General features: G+C 35.8%; 1 protein-coding gene across 5 annotated transcripts in view; it reads right to left on the bottom strand.

Annotated features, from left to right (window-relative positions):
* Positions 1721-20168, bottom strand: part of ATP2C1 (ATPase secretory pathway Ca2+ transporting 1) — an 81024-nt gene continuing 62576 nt past the window's right edge. For all 5 annotated transcript variants that reach the window (XM_021389348.1, XM_021389350.1, XM_021389351.1 and 2 more), the window contains 16 exons: positions 19170-19294; positions 17844-17941; positions 16281-16376; positions 16083-16172; positions 14681-14785; positions 12844-13000; positions 11472-11642; positions 10385-10482; positions 8805-8855; positions 7927-8093; positions 7276-7344; positions 6036-6152; positions 5212-5359; positions 4500-4595; positions 3574-3715; positions 1721-2552 (listed from right to left, as the gene is read on the bottom strand). In XM_021389348.1, the coding sequence (XP_021245023.1) occupies positions 2416-2552; positions 3574-3715; positions 4500-4595; positions 5212-5359; positions 6036-6152; positions 7276-7344; positions 7927-8093; positions 8805-8855; positions 10385-10482; positions 11472-11642; positions 12844-13000; positions 14681-14785; positions 16083-16172; positions 16281-16376; positions 17844-17941; positions 19170-19294 (1867 nt within the window). In that variant the 3' untranslated portion in view covers positions 1721-2415. The remainder of the gene's footprint in view (positions 2553-3573; positions 3716-4499; positions 4596-5211; positions 5360-6035; positions 6153-7275; positions 7345-7926; positions 8094-8804; positions 8856-10384; positions 10483-11471; positions 11643-12843; positions 13001-14680; positions 14786-16082; positions 16173-16280; positions 16377-17843; positions 17942-19169; positions 19295-20168) is intronic.

Here is a 20168-nt window from a genome sequence, read left to right as displayed (position 1 = left end):
TCTACACTGACAGGTAATTCAGAATGTGAGGCTTATGCTGGGAAACGAGTACGTCGTAAAATTTGTTTAAAGACTAGCAAATAACAATTTCTCTCTAAGTCAATACATTTATGACTATCTGCACTTCTCTATGTACTTGGATTTACAGGACTCCAAGAACAAATGCAGAGCACGAAGTAGGCAAATCCCATGGAGAATAGCAACAAGAAGTCTTATTAGGTGAAAAACATAGTTGCTGCACTTTCTCAAAATCCAGGCTGGTGCAAGTGATTCTTCATCAGCACACATCATCACAATTTTTACTACAACTTTACTGGAATTCAAAGTCTTCTAAATATTTTAGTAATGAGATTTTAAAATGTTCTGAAATTGCACTGAAATACTGAACACTCTGGTAATACGGACCCACTTGTCAAAGACAGAAATAGTTCAACAGGAGGAAGAGGGATAAATCTTTTCAACTTCTGAAAAGCAGAACTGCTGGATATGAGAAAAATTGTGCTTAAAGAGATCATTTCTCAGAGGTCACCTTGTTTGAGCCCGTATCAGCTCAGTGGTTCACCTAACGTCCTGTAGAAGAGGTGAGTGTCATATACTACGGTCTTTCCCCTTACACTATTAAATCTCCTGCACATCGGTATTCCAGGTAACAAGTGCACATTCAGCAGGTCCATGGTCAGCCAGAGCAATAGATGAACTCTGTGTGCACAGCAGACAGTGCTATATACAGTTCCTGCACAGCATGTGAACTCAGTTCCCATCTACCACCCTCCTGTTCCTGACAAAGTCTGGTAATCTCTGGAAGGGTGTGTGTGGGGGAACAGAATAAGTAAAATAACCCACCAACAGGGAAATTCAGACAACGCTTTCCAATCTGCCTTATTTTCAATGAACTTTCCAGATTTTGAGAACAGCACTTGGGGCAAGCCACAAAGCAATGTGCAAAAATATCCCACTGCTCATTTAGAACTTCTCATTAACCTTACTGACAGGATGACCATCTTGTGACAGCATGCCTCGGAGCCAATACCAACACAAAACACAATTTTCACTGCAGTGTGAAAGATGTGTATCCACATGCGTTCAAGCAAAAGATAGAGCATTCTGCCTTCACCTCCCTCTTGCGTTCTTGCACATCCTCTTTTCAAGATTCACTGGGTGACTGTTCCTTGCATTTCCTCAGGGCATAACTGGTCCACCTCTAAACCAACGATGACAACAGTTGCAAGTCTATTTTGAGAAAGATGACTTTTTTTTTTTAAATCAGTGAATATCTGAATATCCAGACATTATCACATATTAAAAATTACTTTTAGCATATCGAGACATCAATCTACCATAACACTTTCTGATTTAAAAAAAAGTCATTCTGAAGATGAAAATTTTAAGTTACTCTAAAAGTAAGCTATTTATTTTAATGATGGAAAAGGAAAAAAAAAAGGAACAGAACAGGAGGGGTGCAGAAGGAAAAACAAGCTTATTTCAAAGAAGGCTGGGATTTTTTTTGCCATTAGAGTGAGAATTAGAATGTTCACTTTCTAATTCAGTATACTACATAACTGTAAGTCAGATACTTCAATACTAGTACTGTCTTATTACTCAAGTGATCTGGCATTTGCAAGCTAAAGTAAATGTGGAACAAAGCAGGTATCCAAAACGATCACAAGCCTGACAGTCTGGTGTAAATACCAGTTCCTTTCAAAGCAAAGAGACACCACACTTATAAGAAAAGCAAACATTTACTTCAAATTGCAGTATAGGCTTTTCAATCACAGAAAAAGAAAAGAAAAACAGTGATCCGACAGCGGTCACATCCTGTGCAAAAAAAACCCAACCAAACTCTGGATACAAAAGAACTGTAGCACAAGGTACTTGAGCCGCTTACACATTGCAGGATAAAGTAAATAAATACAGTAGCTAGAATATGGCACTCTTGTGACAGACTAAACCCAGTGGAATGCCTCTGAAATATTTTTTTTTAATCCTTGTATTAGTAGCAAAGTCCCACCACCATAAAAGTAAAATAGTACAATGTTTTAAATAAAAACAAACTAAAATATTTATATCTAAGAGAAGAATTTTATACAATTATATCTCTAAGTGCAGAAAATGGGACTTGGGCTTAGATCTTTCTTTAAATTAACCCCCCCCAAACACACAAAGTCCCATTCAATCTCAAAAGTAAATTGGTTTGAGGAAAAATGTTACCAAAGTTGCATAATTTCATTTGTTACTCCCACAGCTGGAAGTTAAATTCTAAACAGTCTTGAAACACCAATGTTCATCATTAGCCAGTGAAACAAAGGACTTGTCAAAAGCCCTCAGGACTTCTTAATCCTCCAAATATTGTTTTGCTTTCTCCTACATCTTTAGACAGCAATCCCTAAGTTTGCAAACAAAAGAATGCAATATGCATCATACATCAAGAAAAGACGAAGTTGACGAAGAAGAACTTCCATGTTTCTGGATCTTTTCCTTGCTTCTTTCAAACTTCTTTATGATCTCAGTCACTATGCATACAGAGGAAGTGAGTCCCAGAAGAAACAGTAAATCTGGAAGAGATAATTAGCCTTTTTAAAACTGCTATTTAAGGCTCAGGGCAGACTGACAAAGGAATATGACTTACAAGACCTTCAAATTGCCTCCCTATTACTGGGTAATTCGAGCAGAAATGAAGCAAGAACCATTCTGCAGAAGCAGACAATTAGCGTGCATACTTCATGCACAAATCACAAGGACACGCACACTATTTCAAGCTCTTAAAGCATTTCATAACTCTGCTCTTATTAATACCTAGAAAAGCAAAGAACACTAAGCAACATAATTAGCTTCATACTGAAATGATATTCTCAGAAATGATACTACTACAAAAAGACAAAGAATTATCTAAAAACACAGAATGATAGAATGGTTTGGATTGGAAGGGACCTTTAAGTTCATCTAGTTCCAACCTGGCAATCATTTATCTTCAGGTCCGGACATACACAGCAGCAATAAATGTAAGTCTTAATGCAACCAAGTTCATATAAATAGTTTCTTAAAATCCTCATGCCTTTTTATCCTACAGAAAGGCAGTTAATTTATACTTTTTATTAATAAAGATTTCTAAATTAGGTATTTGTTTAGATAAAAAGTCTTGCTAAATAAGGTTAACAGCGCTTTAAAAATCAATGTCTCCAAGGTCTATGCTTCCTTTTTGCCTGCATCAGTACTCACTAAAATTCCTAAAATACACAAGCACTTCAGAAATCTAAGAATGCACTCACCTGTTTTGTGTACAATATGCACTTAATCATGGTTTCCAAACAAAATATCTAAAGGTATTTCCCCCCCCTCTTAAAAAGGATCAGCGTGATTGGTTTTCCTGCTGTATGCAAACAGAAAGTGCTCTTACAGAATCACTGAATGTTTAAGTTGGAAAAGACCCTTAAGATCATCAGCTGCAACCATCAACCTAACACGACCAAGGCCACCACTAAACCATGTCCCTAAGACACCATGCCCACAGCCATAACCCAACACTTTTACAAATTAATCCTTACTGTACAGTTTTTAAGAGGGAACATTTCTTACCCAAGACACTCAGGCTCTCTGTTTGGAAAACTTTCTGAAGTGGAGGAAAGTAAATGACCAATAACTGCCCCATTATAGATCCAAGGACAGCATAGCAGAACATTTTGTTACTGCAAAGTCCAATCTCAAACACAGATTTTGTCTGTAAAACAAACAGTATATTACATTGTACATGTAATTTTCATTGTATAGACAAGAAAATAATTCATAACTTTTTTCATCTTGACATTTATAAAAATGTAAAAACACACTGCTGAATTGTTGACCTTAAAGATAATCCAAAACAAGTTCTTGAGAGGATAATTAAATGGTAAACTGAGTGCAAATCTTGCCTTCACAGTCAAGAATTAATTTATTGAGCTCACTTCTCTACAAGTACCACGCATTAGAAGGTGCCCACTGTACTAGAAGGATGTGTTTTTGTCAACCCTGATATCCATATCAGAAAACAGACTGCAAATTACATTAAACGTAGTAATGCATAATTTCTTCAACACAAAATTTCAGACCTTGTCTTCCTTAAAACAAAAATTTAAACAGAAAGAATACTTAAAGCAATTTTTCTTAAGCTTTCCTAAGGCTACAAATTTTGAAAGGCCTTCAACAAGTTTCAGATTCTGAAAGAGTTACTGAACCGACAAGATTTTCAGGAAAGAAAAAACCCAGCTAAGTGTACATAGCAATAGAGGGGAGCATCACACTTCAAGTTTTTATTAAAAGTTTCCTTGCTCTTGTCAGGACACCAGAATTACTAGCAAACAGCTCTGCATCACAAACTGAGGAAGCTAACACTTTTACCTATTAATTTTTATAACTCTGAAGCTTAGCAGTACTTGTAAACTATATCTGCAAGAAAACACAGCAAGACCCTCCTAAGAAGTACTGCCGGTGTCAATACCTTGTAAATGGCAATTTTAATCACTCACCTGAGATCTAGAACTCAAAGCATTGAACATATCAAAAAATACAAAACAGGTGAAGGTCATGGTTGTATCTCTAGGTGTTATTACATTGTCTCTTAACTGCCAACAAAAAAATAAAATGGCTTTAGCACGCTTTAATTCAAAACTTCAACAACTAAATACAATTACTGCAATAATTCAAGTTCTGCTAGCTAATATGTAAAAGCAAAACCAACTGCTTGCTCCAAGCTCATTCAAGAAGTCATAACAGAAATTACACACCCATAATGTTATTATAGTAAGGATTTATACAATATAACATATTACAATTTATACATATATAAATTGTATAACTTGTTATATGTTAATACAATAAGAATTTCAGTTCCAAGCTATGATGTACTGCTAAAAGTTCAACTTTCTTCTCCACTGGGAAAAGAAAGGCAAACAGCTGTTTCCTAATAATCTGGCTATAAGTTTTTGCCTTTTTTTTTTTTTCCTCTCCCAGTTGCTTCCCATTGGCCAAGGTTTTCCAAATACATTTGGGACCTGGAGAAGCCTGTATTAAAAACACTGCTTTGAAATTGATCCTCTCTAATCTCAGTTATTATTAAATAAGCATAGATAAACCTTGCAACTAAGTTCATGCAAATTCTGAATTCCAAATTTCAACTGCTAGTATCAAAATGACTTAAGTATGCTTGCTACTGCTTTAAGTTCTGTGTTTTTGTCATACCTCTCTCCAGAAGACAAACAGTGTTCCACACACAATAATTATTGATGACACCAGTATTTTAACAATCAGGTTTTTGGTCAAAATGCTATCCTTCACATTTCTTGGAGGCTTCTGAATAACATCTTTATCCACAGGCTCCACCCCAAGGCTTAAAATTAAAGAAGTATCTCAGATTTTTATCATCACAATAATTTATTGCTTCTACAAAATGACTAGATATCACATGTGGGAAAAAACAGATTTGAATCTTCTCTCTACAGCCGAAGAAACACTTCATTTAAGTAAGCATCTGTTATTTTCACCTTCAAAGCACTGAGTTATAAGTACCAGTAACAGGTAACATTCCAATACTGCAGTTTCAGAGTCCAGAAGTATGTGGTACATATCAGACAGCATCAGAATTAGTAAACAACAATTTTTAAAGAATCTGCAGTATTAGTAAAATCCACCACTTCTGCTACCTTGATAACTAAGGAATTCTACTGCTAGTTCCCTTTCACCTCTCCCTCTACCATCTACCCACAGTACAGAAAGGACAGAGGAAGACTCTGGATGGAAGCCAGAATCTTGCATGCTGTGGATCTTTAGGTACCGTGCTGCTCCCCAAACAACCACCGCTGGATACTAAAGCAAGGCAAATGAATGAATGCAGAATTATACTGCAAACATTGTAATACAAAGAAAAAGTTTACTCTGTTTCAGAAACACATCACTGAAGTTTAACACTTCACAGAGTTTCTTTTACAAGCAACCCTCTTCTTTGTGGAAATAATTGGACTACAAATCTCTAACAGAATTTAAAGTAAAGGTAAGCAATTACTTACCTTTGAGCTGGAGGCCCATCCATAATAATATTGATCCATAAGATCTGCATGGCATTGAGAGGATTAGGAAAGTTCATTAATGTAGCCAGTGAGATTAAAGTCAATGCTGCTATACTCCTGTTGAAAGAATCCATTTTTATAACTGTCAGCATGGAACATTTCTGAAGATACACTGATAACTGCTTTGTAAGCAAAACTTCATGTATTTAAGAGCAGATATAGATTTTGACAACTTCAATCATGACTGACATAACCGTAACTTTAAAAGGTCAGAATAGAATAGAATGGAACAATTTGAAGGGACTTACAAAGACCATCCAAGTCCAACTGCTTGATCAACTTAGGGCCAACCAACAGCTAGGGCATGTTATTGAGGGCAGTGTTCAAGAGGCATTTGGACAATGACAGGCATGAGGCATCAACCACCTTGATGAGAAACCTGTTTGAGTGTTTGTCCACCCTCAAGGTGAAGAAATTTTCTCCCATGTCCAGTCTGAGCCTCCTCTGGCACAGCTCTGTGCCATTCCCACACATCCTGTGGGATTTTTGTTTTGTTTTTGTTTTTAATTTCTGCTACTTTACTCAACCACTCCAAAATATCTTCAAAAAAGTACGTTAACAACACAGCGAAGAAAACACACTCCTGAATTCAGATTCAGTAAGATAGACTCACAACATTTTTAAAACTGATGCTTAACAAACTCTTGTCTTCTATCTTACATCTGGATAATTTAGTTAGTACCACAAATGCATAGGGATCTTTATAGGCAAGAAAGCCAGTTTCACATAACTAACTCATCCCGAAAACCAGGATTACAGAAGAACTGACCTCCTGTTTCACTTGCTTCCTCCATTTGATATACCAGTTCTGGTTAAGGAGGGAATGACTACCCACCTCTCCTTTAAAGAACTCTAGGGTAGCACTATCTTTCTTCTGTGCATCCTCTCATTTACTGACTTTTCACATCTTAACAGGAAAAACTGATAGAGGACTGCTTATAGCATTATTTTCTGAACTTTAAAAATGAAACAAACCACCAAGTACAAAATACTAAAAATTCAATCCTAAAATTCTTTTGCAATTATGACCACTGATACTAGTGTACAGTGATTCTAGTACAGTCTATCAGCACGTGAAATCTAAAATGTTCATGAGTTTATACATTTGCTTTGTGAAGCTTTGATTCAATCACAATGTAGTTAGAACCTTCCAGAATTGCCAACAATGTTTCAGACTTACGTGCTCAGTTGAAATCTAACAAAATTTTTTATGTTATTATAGATTCCTTTACCCTCTTCAATGGCAGACCTGTAATTAAAAACAAAGATCATACCACTAGAGACTACTGCAGCAAACATTAAAACAAACCAAAAAAGCGTGTAATTTCTATTAATAAAGCACAAATACAAGTGTCAAGAAAAGAGTGAAGTTAAGGTTCTTGACAGACATTGTACTTTACTGTAAGATCAGTTACAATGGTTCTTACTCTGGCTGTTTAACTAAACTTTCAAAATGAAATGTCAGTAGAAAAATTTCCTCCTTTTCTTTTAAGACTCACATCATCACTGATGCTGCCTCTAGAATCAAGGTAGAAAATTAAAAAATAAAAATAAACAACAACTCACACTTTTCCAAAAACCAGAGAAATAGAGAATGAGTTCAGAAGACCGTGTATTCTTACTGCGCCAGAATAAAATATGTACAGACCATATTTTTCACCCTCTAGTACATGTTGCAATTTGCCTAACACAATCACAATAACAGTAAGGACGTGATTTCTAATAGCTAGGCCAAGTGTACTCTGCTGCAAAAAACCTTCTTCCTTTCATTAGTCAGGCAATGTTTCTTTAAAACTATACAGCAGAATGTATCGATATAAATGTCACCTACATTATTGTCTGAAAATCATCATCCACAAGGATCATATCTGCTGCCTCTTTACAAACGTCTGTTCCGGTTTGTCCCATTGCTACACCAATATCTGCAGCCTTCAGAGCAACAGCATCATTCACTCCATCTCCTGTCATTGCTACTACTGCACCATTATTTTGCAGGGACTAAAGAAAGGGAAAAGAACGTAAATCAGAGATTGGAATAACCCATCCTATACAATTGTTCTAAATACAGCGGTTTGTGACTTTCCCCCAAAATGTGTTATTATACCAGTATAAAAATCCTGAAAAAATGCAACTGTTCATATCCTAACTAATCTTTTATACAGGATTCTACATTAAATTTTAGTTCATGTATTTCGTCTAGGTTTTAAAGCTAGGGTATATAGCATCTTAATGTTATGACCCTTTCGTAATTCTCAAAACATTCCAACTGTCTTGTAATATTCGACTTCATTCTCTTTGTTGTTAATCAATATAAGAACTAGAACAACTGGAAAAGCACATCCCTCTTTGTTAGCTTTGTTTTTTAGCTTCTGAATGGAAGCATTACCTCAGACATGACTTGAAATTCATGCTGTTTTATTGCTTTATTTCTGCTTCTCAGAAGTAGCAGAAATATGGCTCTCTCAAGGTCTTAGTCAATTCAACTGCAATGCGACAAAATCTCAAACTCCCAGCTCCCAACATACAACAAACTGATGCTGCCTACCAGCAGTTGCACAGCCCTTGTGGACATTACATATTTTTTTCAAGTACTATTTTCAAATATACTTCACTTTCATCTCTGGTTTCATCCAGATGCTCTGCAGCACATCATACTTGAAGTATGCGCACTACAAATAGTACCCACAGTCACTGTCCAGTGAGACATACCTTTATAATTTTTAATTTATGTCGAGGACTGGCTCTGTAAAATACTGCAACCTGTTAAAAGCACAATGAAGGAGAAGAGAAAATCTGAGAAATTTCAAGAACTTTTCAGGATACTATAAAGCTAAAGACACTAAGGCCAACTATGCTCTCATTTATTTTGAGGTTGAAGCATCAGTTAAATGTGTTTTCACTACAGTGAAATCAATTTAAGAGAAGACTTAAAGGTAAACCAAGTTGGTGCTACTCATTTCAAGATAGAATATGCAATTTTAAAATCCTCTGAAATAACGAAGCAACAGATACAATGGCTTGCTACTGACCTTCTTGACTAAATTCATGAAGACAACAAACAGCAAGCAACTCAGGAAATTTTAATTTTACTATTTTATATAGCATAGCATTAACACATTGAAGTTTTAAGGCTAATTAATGAAAATTCTAGCTTAGAAAAAATACTGAAAAATAATTTCTTCTATCTCTCGTCTACTCTGTAAATTAATTTGAGTAAGAGGAATTCAGTTTTCAAACAAGTTCCACACTGAAGTTAGACTTCTCAGCAGACTCATTAGACTGTACTTTATTGGTTGATTTTACTCAACTCCTAGCAAGATTTTAAATGCATGCTAGAAAACAAACTGGGTCTCAGGTCAAAGGTGCACAAAGTAATTTTGTTGCTTTTTCTTGTTATTTAATGTAAACAGCCTGCAAGAACAAGTATTACCAAATAAAGGGTGGGTTTTTTTTTGGTGAGTCACCAAGACACAAAGCTTTCCAGTTCATGTGTTCACATCATAGACGTATTTCTTAATTGTATTGTCTCTTGGCTTAGTTACATCACTAAAACATGCTGCAGTCTAATTTTGCAAACTAAGCAGAATTTTGATGTATAAATTTTGCAACAGGGACAAGCATGAAGCTCAATTACATTTGATTGTGACTATACATTTACAATGATGACACTAGTTAATGCACTTAGTTACCTAAAAATTAAAAGGTATTGAAGCAGTCAACATAACAAATAGATCTCTCAAAATTCTTAACCAGTGGCCTCAGATCAATCACAAATCATTAAAGATTCAGACAGCTCTTCTTATGAATTACAAAAGGATAGGTTGTCGGAACAAGAAAACTGTAAAGTTAAATATAATGAATATAACTAAAGTTATATGTATTTAGTTATATTTACACAGAGAAACAAAATGGTCTAACAATATAAAAATAAGATGATGCTCACTGAAAGGTAGCAAAATGGAAGTTCCAATATTGGTGGCAAAAGGTTTAAAAAACAAACCAAAAAAACCCAAGAACCTGAATCATTAAGAGAGACAAAAGAAATAAAGATTGCACTCACTAAAAAGATAATCCCATGAATCTTAGTACAATCTTAGGTCAAACAAAGATTTGTTTGATCTGGGACAGCTTCCATATTCAGTACTAAAAGCCTCTGGTAATTTACTGTATCTCCTGCTTTTATTACTGGCACCTCAAAAGTTACATTTCATCTTTCCACAGATAAAAGCATTTCTGAATACAAAATATATCCTTTACTGCATTTCAGTGAATTGTATATTACTACAGACCTTGGGTGTTATTTGAGAAAGCTGCTGGATATCCAGATCATCTATTTCTTCTCCAGAGATTGCCTGCGAATTTTTGGAATATAATCCTAGTCGACTAGCTGGAAACAGATAATAAAAGAGGTATTATAATAACTAGCACTTATAACAAGCAAACATTAAGCAGCCATTTACTCTTTAAAACTATTATTTTCTGCAGCATTTCAGATTTGAAATGTCCACAGCATAGCATCCTAACACTACTGATTCAGTATACTGAAGTAAATTAGGTGAACTCTTGAGAAACACCTGCACGCTACAAAGTCTGTTCTAATCAGGTATTTATTTCCTTTACAATTTTTAGGCCAAGGTGTGTATCTCACTGTGTCACGCACAACCTAAACATGAGCCCACTCCTCCCCAAAGAATTTACAATTCAAAAGTAACAGGACAGAAGATGAGAAATGAGATGCGGATGTGCACAACTCTCAGATGCGAAACTACAGCTGTTAAAGTACTGCTAATTTCAGGGTGTACTTCTATGTGCACATTCAACTTTTTCCACCATTGTCCTCTACAAAAGGGATCTATATTCTGGCTAGCATATTATATTACAAAAATAAGATAAGTTTGTTTAAATATTGATTTAGTTTAAATATTTACAAACAATACTTGAACTTCAAACTTAGTCGCATGGACAAAACTGGATTGGGAAAGCACTGAAGCACAAAATTCATCCTAAATATTGTCAGCAACTATTTTAGTTTCTCCCTGTTACTATAAGACAGTCATCCAATGCTGATGGAAGGGAGGGTGGTGCTGGTAAGAATCAGAAATCAGGCACGTTACAACAGAATGCAGTAAGAAAAAAATACACGTAGTTTAAAATAGCAAAGAGCCACACATTACCAAATAAGAAAAGCAACAATTTAAGCAGGAATGGAAGTATCACTTCTGACTAGTTCTATTCTAATTTCACTGTGTCATGTGTTAAGGCAGTATACAGAAGTGACAAATATTAAAAACTTAATAACCATATTTCATACCTATTAGCTAGGCACTGCCAACACAGAAAACAAGTGAAAAATGAGAAGTAGTGGACTATTCATACCAATGGCAACTGCAGTCTCCTGTGAATCTCCCGTAATCATTTTTATTGCAACTCCCGACATAATAAGTGTAGTAACGGCTTCTTTTACACCAGTCCGTGGAGGATCAATTATTCCCACAAGCCCCAGAAAAGTCATCTGTCCTAACTCAGGACCGGAAGCCAAAGCTAGAACTTTCAGGAGACAAAGAAAAAAACGTGTTAGGTTTTGAAAATAACATTTCCAGCAACATTTAAAACAACTAATATTTGTTTTCCAAAACGAAAACGAAATAGCACATATTATCCAAAGGCCTCAGCACTGAAAACCTTTATGAGTAGCTTCATTCATCTGAGTATTCCACTTGAAATTAACCCAACAAAAGCAGATGTTTAGAAATGACACCTAATTGAACATGTAAGTTAGAATAAAACAAAAGATGGGGATTGCTATTTCACTGGTAGCAATGTCTGTTGTCTTAAGATTTCAGAATAGGCTCTTTATAAGAAAAGAAGTACACAGAAGTCTTTATCAAACACAGGTTTTTCGTGTCTTCAAGAAATCTTTCACATTTATTCACAGGATAAAACGTTTTTGCTTCCACTACAGGGAGAGGAAAAAGGCACTAGCTTTGTGGTTTCTGTGTACATGCATGGTCTTTTATACAAGAGGACAAAGGAAGATCAGTTAACAACAAAAAACACAGAAAATAAAAATACATTTTCTTTTTTAAATAGAGGCACATTTTATTGACTACGTGCTAAATATTTTCTGGAATGCCTTTTTTACAGTAGGAATCTTAATTCAAAGATACTTTCACATTTAAAGCATCTGAATGGACTTAACAACCTGCAGGTCTCTTCACAGAAACCAAAGACAGACAGCTATGGCGTCCTGTATAATGTTTGCCCACAACCACTTCCAATCAATCACCTTCTGAAAAATACTTGCAGCTATATTTTAAAATCTAACAGTCTGCTAATATAAAATGTAATCTTAATGGCACCTTCTGACTCGCAATCCATCACTTACGCCAGCCTAACTCACAAAGGTGCCAGGAGTCAAAGAAAAAAAATGAACACATTCATATTAAAAATAAGTTAAAAAAATCTATAATGAGATATGGAAGATGCCAAGTGGCAATGTGTTTTTCAGTTGTTACAGTTGCAACCAGCAGTGCCTTTTCTCACCTGCTGGAATTTAATCAATCTTATTATGCAGGCTTTAAGTACATCACGTGCATTCCACTTCTCCATTTTAATGAAAAACTAACCAACTCAGTGGCACATCTTTAACAACAAAAGAAAATCTTGTATCTGCATTCTATTTTAATTTTAACAAGCAAACAGTACCATTTTAAAAAACAATTATCTTGAGACATGGAAACACGCTTACCCCTCAGCCCTGCAGAGCCCATAGATGACTTCTCTTGCTGGTATTGCTCTCTCTGTTGCTGAACAAGAGGCAGGGTCTGCCCCTTACAGTTATATGATGTACAATACTTAATGACTTGTTCATAAGCACCTTTCATAAAGCAAACCTCTGGTTTGTCCTAAAATAGAAAATGTGTAAGCATGTATGTATGCATGCATATATAAATACATACACACACAAGTACATACACATCTGTAAGAATGTTTTATCTATACTTTTCTGAAAAGTCTTCAGAACGTATAATGCAAATGAAAGTTACACTTCTGAACTCAAAAAACCTGTTGTTTGAAGTATCTGTATAAAGCATATGTTTAAGAGTGTTAAAGCCAAAATAGTTAAGCTAATAATCAATATCTTATTATTTCAGTAGACATCATTCACGTGAGATATTGTGGGGTCACAGTTTTTAAACCAAAGAGGCCATTCAAAGGACAGCATCGAAACCTACACAGTACATTAGACCTGGAAGACCTCTAGCTCATCACCCAACCATCTGTCTTTCTCCACAGGTCATTAAGTATATCACCTGCATCCCTGTACCACAAATAACTCAAGCATTTTCCAGAAAGCAAACTAGCCTTGGTGGTACAAAGGGACTGCAAATTCACTACCTACCTTGAACACTTATTCCAACATTAAATCAACTCATCGTTTCCCTTCCTCCCTTCTCCATTAAGAATTGCTGCCTCAGCTCAATTTCCAATCACTGATTCTCATCTTCTGTTCCCTGTTGTGCTATAAAGGCCCTTTTAATACAGTTATTTTCTCCCTTTGAAGGTGTTTTTGCACAGTAGTCAAGACAGCTCAATTTTTCTGATAGGCTTAACTGACACAGCTCTAATTCCACTGCATTTTCCTAGCCTTCAAATAATTTATGCTCCTTTTTAAATTGTATCCATTTTCAACAACCGTTTAAAAATGCTAATACCAAAACACAACAGACCCAGTAAATCATCTAGAAAAAAAAATAATCTAGCAATTCCTGTTCACTACTTTCTGTACAGACAAGGATTATACAACCTCATCTTCTGTACAGAGAAAAAGGGCCAAATGCATAGCTTCCAAAGCATGGATTTTACTGCAATACTTTATGCTGTTGAAGCCCTTTTTTGGTCAGAAATACTATGAAATTTTCCATAAATCCAAACTAAGATCTGTCATTGAACATATTATCTAGAAGACTCCAGTTATCAGATTGGCAGTCATTATGTCAATATTGTTAACAAAAGCATTCGGACTGGTCTAAATGAAATATGAACACACGTACATATGTGAAAGCACAAGAAGATGGAAAAAGTGGTCAAAGAATGGCTTATATTGATAATCCAGAACACTGCTAACATAAATAAAATCTGTGAACACTGAGGAATTAATGTACTAATGCCATTAAAACCAGAAAACCTGTGTTTTCAAGCAAAATAAATTCTTGATTATTCAACACCTACATATTTCTTCCTGTTCTTAATTCTTTATCTAACAGAAACAGCAGAATTTTGACAGACTTGCTTTAAATATTTGATGAGTGCAGAGAAGGAAGAAAAGCCAGATACATTCAAAGTCTCAGATATCAAAATACTTAGCATTATTTCTCAGTACACCTTTTATGGAAAGAATTTCTTGGCTTTCTTATTCTCCATTTTGGAGCTTGAAACTGAAACTAGATAATCAAACCATATTCCCAGGACTGTGCATTATTATCAGCTTGCCACAATCTCTCAAGTGAAAAATGAGGACGTTAAATAGGGTACATAATGGTTCTACAGAGCCAGCGTGCAAGGAAGCTATGAATCCAGTTTACCTGCTGTGTTCTGTGAACACATTTAACTGCCATCCATTTCTGCTCTGAGCTGAAGGGATATTCAGCCTTCCTTATATAGTCCTCCTGGAGCCCGTCTAAACCCATCTGCATAAAATAGAAAAAGCACCATAACCTTTCTTTTCCAAATAGCTAAGTATTTTGTTTTGGCTTGTTAGTTAACAATCAGTTAAAAAAAAATCACTTTTGTCTCCAAAGTTGCAATGCTCTTGTTAGACAAACTTCTGAAAAACAAGCCCTCAATGAATCCAGTAGCTTCCTTCAGGCTTCAGCGTGTTAGAACATTTCAGTCTATAGACTTTCTTTGAATCAAGGACTTTGAAATACCTTGTAGATTATGTGTTTCACAAAACATATCTAAAACAGCAGTGCATTTTTTTTTTATATCTATATAATTTCTCTGCTAGAAGGATCTAGAAAATTATTATGTAAGGCTGTAGCTGAGATGGGAGGAGGCAGGAGAGTCATTTAAAGTTCAAATGACCCAATCTGAAAGGATTTTTCAGAAATTATCACCAATATCCTCCAAACATTTAAAGGGAAACTAACCACAAAGACCTCAGACAAAATGCATTTCCTTCATCCCACAAAATGCAGCTCACAGAATTCCGTGCTCTAGCCTTAACCAAGTCTGAGTGCTGATTAAAGTGACCACCTGCCACAAGCCATTCTCAGTATTTACAGAGCTTCACAACTCTTTCACTACTGCCCCTTCCAGCAACAGATGTGAAAGACCTCTCTTCTTCTCTGTTTCTTTAGGGTCTTGCCATAACAACATCTCTTTAGTCCTTTCCAGTCAAAGACTGGAGACTTGGAATGAATCTCAGCAAGGTGATAAATCCCAGTCCTCAGTTACATGGGGAGAAAACAACTGGAATGTACTCACATTTGAAGGTTCTTGAGTTTATTCACCATCACAGAAAAAAAAAAAACAACTACTAAAATGTCTTGCTACACTTCCGAGAAGCTACAGCATGTGTCACAGCATAAAAATTACATTTAACCAGCATTCACTATTCAAACTACTTGTTCCCAGCACTTAAAAGCACTGTAAATACTACAGACACCAATGTGTCCCTCATCAGGTTCTTACTGCTCCCGATGAGAGCTGGGAAAGAGACAGCACAATCAACACTCAACAGGTAAATTAGCCTCTGGTGGGCAAAATGACAGTACTCCATGCAAAAAGATGACAGAGATTTTACTTCAGTTCCAAATAACTTAACAACTTCCTATTTTCTTTCAGAATGCCCAAAGATTTCCATCAGATAAGCAGCACGGGAGATAAGCAATTGTAATGCAAATCTAGGAGTCAAAAAATGAAGGGAAAATTAGGAAAAAAACACATTTACCTACCACGAATCAAAAATTACCAAACACCCACCTTCATTGCCAGTGCAATTAAGGCCCCTTCTGTTGGCTTCCCCATTAAGGTGTTGTTTCTTATCAGAGCATCATTGCAGACACAGCCAGCCTAAAAGACGACAAAGAAATGGGGAGAAAACACAACACAGTGTAAAAGTTGTGTACAACTCTTACTCTATCATCAACTAAAATTCACCTCTTTGTGTCAGGATCTCACCTCAACGATTTTGCTAATGGATGGGTTGTTATAACCATGAACAACTTCACCATCAAGCATCACATCTCCAAACCTGTTATAACCTACCCCGGTAACCTGTAAGACAAAGAGCCAAAGGCAGTTCATAAAACAGTTTCTGAAGCCAGTGAAAATTACATTAATCTCAGATTTTCACTATGAAATACAGAAAACTAAAAGCGAGGCCATTCACAATGATGGATTTTAATGAATATGAAGTCTCCTAATGTAGCAGGCACTAGATCAGGGAAAAAAATTCTGAGGGCAACTGAATTCTTCCATGAAATACACTGGATGTTAATTTTCAAAAATGCAGCAATTTTGTTCCTTAGCATAAATAAATGCAGTGTATGTTGTCTCCTTACTCAATTAGGACATGGTTTTTTTCCTCCTCCTTCTTTCTTCTGCTTTCTAATTCTTCCCTCCTACTCTCCCTTACCCTGCTTAATAATGCATACCCCTGCAGGGGAATGGATGTACACAGCTGAGTCCTACTTTCATGCAGAAAGAAGAAAATCATACTTGAATGGCCTCTCAGCTGAGATTTGAGAAGTGTTAAAAGCAGAAAAACTGTATTTTGAATGCATAAAATGTAGGCATCCAACTAGAATCCTAAAGTCCCCAGGTCTACAGCATTAACAGGTAATATATATAACAGCTATTTCCTAAGGGTAAGAGAATATGGAAAAGGAGCCAATTAAATATCGGTATAAACAAATTATGCTAGGAATAAGGAAAAGAAAAATTTGTAGGAATGCTGTAATTAGGAATGGAAACTAAGTACCAAGCAAATATAGGTAACACAAAGAATAAAAAATATCCAGTATTTATTCTCAAAAAAGTTAATGACAAGGCCCCCCCATTAACTACAACATGAATAAAACCCTAAGCATGAGGAGTTTGGAAATTTAAGAACTTATTTGAAACACACTTTCATGAAACCACATACAATTGCATCCCCTGCTGCTTTTCCATTCCTACCACTTCTGGTTCCCTTTTGGGCATTCACTTCAGCCTTCGTGGTGACTGCTCCACCTCAGTCACTGCTTCACGTCCTCTTCCTACTTTAAACTCCACTCATTATCAAAACGCAATTATAACAGTACACTCATTTTGAAGGGTTTACACAATACACTGTCTTTTAGCCCAAATCTGGATACTCCTCCTACTTTAAACATTCTTAACATTTAAATTTTTTATGCACCTGCAGCAAAAAAAAAACATGCCTAAGAAAAACATTAAATCTCTGTACTGCATCTCAGCATCTTTCATTATGACATACAGCCATCAAGAGATTAAGAATCTTACACATTAGACAAAAAAACCTAAACTCTTCTGTAACTACGGAATGCTTAGATAATACAGCTTCAAGTCTGAAATACTAAACGAAAAGAACAGAATTAGCCAGAAATCAAAGAACTAAGATTTAATGCAACAAACTTACTCTATCCTACTTAATGCTTCATATATAATGAAGAGTATTTCAGCTGACAGACACAGTGAAGTAAAAACAAAATTTAAGTCTAACAGAGTCTCACTACATACCTCAGCATGCTGCCCATCTGAAGTAAAAATATGAGTAACTGTCATCTCATTCTTTGTCAGAGTCCCAGTTTTATCTGAACAAATTACATTGCAACATCCTAAAATAAGCAAATAGCACTTGTAAGACAAGGCCTGTTTAGAATAAAGTGAGTAGCTAACAAGAACAGCGGTATTCAAGGCATGCATATTTCTAGAAATACTGCAGCTGTCTCTGTGAAGAAAAAACGAGATGTGATTCAACAGACAAGCAATTTTCAACTATTTATGAGTATCTGTACAAGGTTCTTTACAGGTTTGTCCGATAAATCAAAAAAGGTAGTTGAAATCCCGAATTCACAAGTTGCCCAAGTGTTTCCATTCACTACCTCCTTAATTTTCCTCCAGTGCATCTCAAACCATTACTGAAATCTCAACTGAGACTCCTAGCAGCATTCTTTACCAGGTAAAGTGTGACTTACTACTAAAGCAGCAATTTTTAATGAGATCAAAAATGATTACAGAAATATGGAAATGCATACATGCTGTTTTAACTTGGGAAAAGTATTCTGAAAGAGTGTTGCAGGGTTTTGGCATTCCTGGACCCAATAGCTAGAATTGCAAAAGCCACAAAAAGCCTTGCAACACTAATGAAAACTCTGGTAAGGCTTTAGGAAAAAAAGTATTTCCAGTCTTCAAAGGAGAAATTAAAATGCAGCAGAACTGCCTAAAATACTACTTGCATTTCTTTTCCATGTCCTATGTATTACATTTCACGTCTGAGGCCACACACAAAGTATTTTAAAAATCATTTTAAAAGATGAAAGCTTAAGTTTTAGCATGAACAGTATAACAACCTTAAGGTGCATTATTATAACATCCTTTCTAATATCCAAACTTGGATTTGTTTCCAGCTGTCAGTAACATCTCCAAACTTATGCCAAGAAGTTGGTTTAAAAAACATTTCCCAAGTCTGTTATTTGACAAGAACATCTTTTAAGCAAACTAAAAATGCTTCCGCTAAAATATTTTCACTGTGCTACTGTGAACTAAGAGCACTCCATACATCTAATTACACCTGCAGGTTTGAGTATTGCACATCATTAGTGTGACACACAATTAATCAACAGACCGACAGTCGCAATTAAAAAACGGAGTGGTTATAGGGCGCACAAAAGCACAGACTTGAATTTTAACAACTCGTGTACAAGGCACTCAGTTGAGACATGATACCACCATACTGCCAGCAAATAAGAATACCTACTTTATTTTTACCATTGGCCATTAACATTCTATCTGATTTCCTATGATTTATATCAAAATACTACATCTGAATTAGTCTTGTCATACCTAAAGTTTCAACAATAGGCAGTTTCTTTACGATAGCCCGTTTCTTCACCATTCTCATCACACCAAGGGCCAGCGTCACTGTCACTACAATTGGGAGTCCTTCAGGAATTGCAGCTACAGCCAAACTGAAATGAAAACAAATACACAAATATCTCGTCTTAGAATGTCACACATTAACACATTGTAATGATGTATTCACATCTGAGAATGGTGCTTCTATAGCTATCTGTTAATGGAAGTTAAAAGCGAAAGGAACAAGCTGTCACTTGATTCTAATTGTATACCACTCATTAAGACCCAGTTTGAAGACAGTAACAACATGCAATGGTTTAGACACTGACTCAAGCAAACATAGTTTGGGGAAATAAATTGTACATTTGTTTTGGATATGGAAAACTAGTTTTCTGAAAAGCAGCCCAGGCTGTGAAGAGTCAGTGTGGTCACCACTGGAAAGGACTGGAAAACATCACCACTTGTAGTGACCGGTGATCCACAGCTATCACTTCCAGATCATGCTATGGCAGCATGCTAAGTGTTGGAATAGCACAGAATTTCATTAAAAAAATAAAAATAGTTGACAGTAGTGTAAATGAGATCACAATATTTCATACAATGCTTGAAGTTGCAGTTCTCGTTGACCTTAACACTTAAATCTCCATAGATCCTGCCATTTAAATAAATGCTTTTTGTTATTTAAAGAAACTCTTCTGCCCTATGCACCATCCGGGTAATTAGCAACTCAGCAACTTTTCTGAGAGAAGAGAATTAGAGCACATAAACTGTGCTAATTCTGAGCAGACATCATCTCAGAATTAAGTTTCCATAACGTGCTAAAAATTAACTAAAGAAGTACATGACACAAGGCTTGCATTCACTTCATCATTTATAAAACTGTATTTTGTTACTCAGTTGTACAATTTGAATTTCTGTCACTATTTATTGTCTGTTTACAAATGTTTCAATGACGCTGAAATCACCACACATGTACACAATATGAGG

Source organism: Numida meleagris, chromosome 2, assembly GCF_002078875.1.
Source record: "Numida meleagris isolate 19003 breed g44 Domestic line chromosome 2, NumMel1.0, whole genome shotgun sequence".
Lineage (NCBI taxonomy): Eukaryota > Metazoa > Chordata > Aves > Galliformes > Numididae > Numida > Numida meleagris.
The sequence above is the reverse complement of the archived record's forward strand: the minus strand, read 5'-3'. Positions and strand labels throughout refer to the sequence as shown.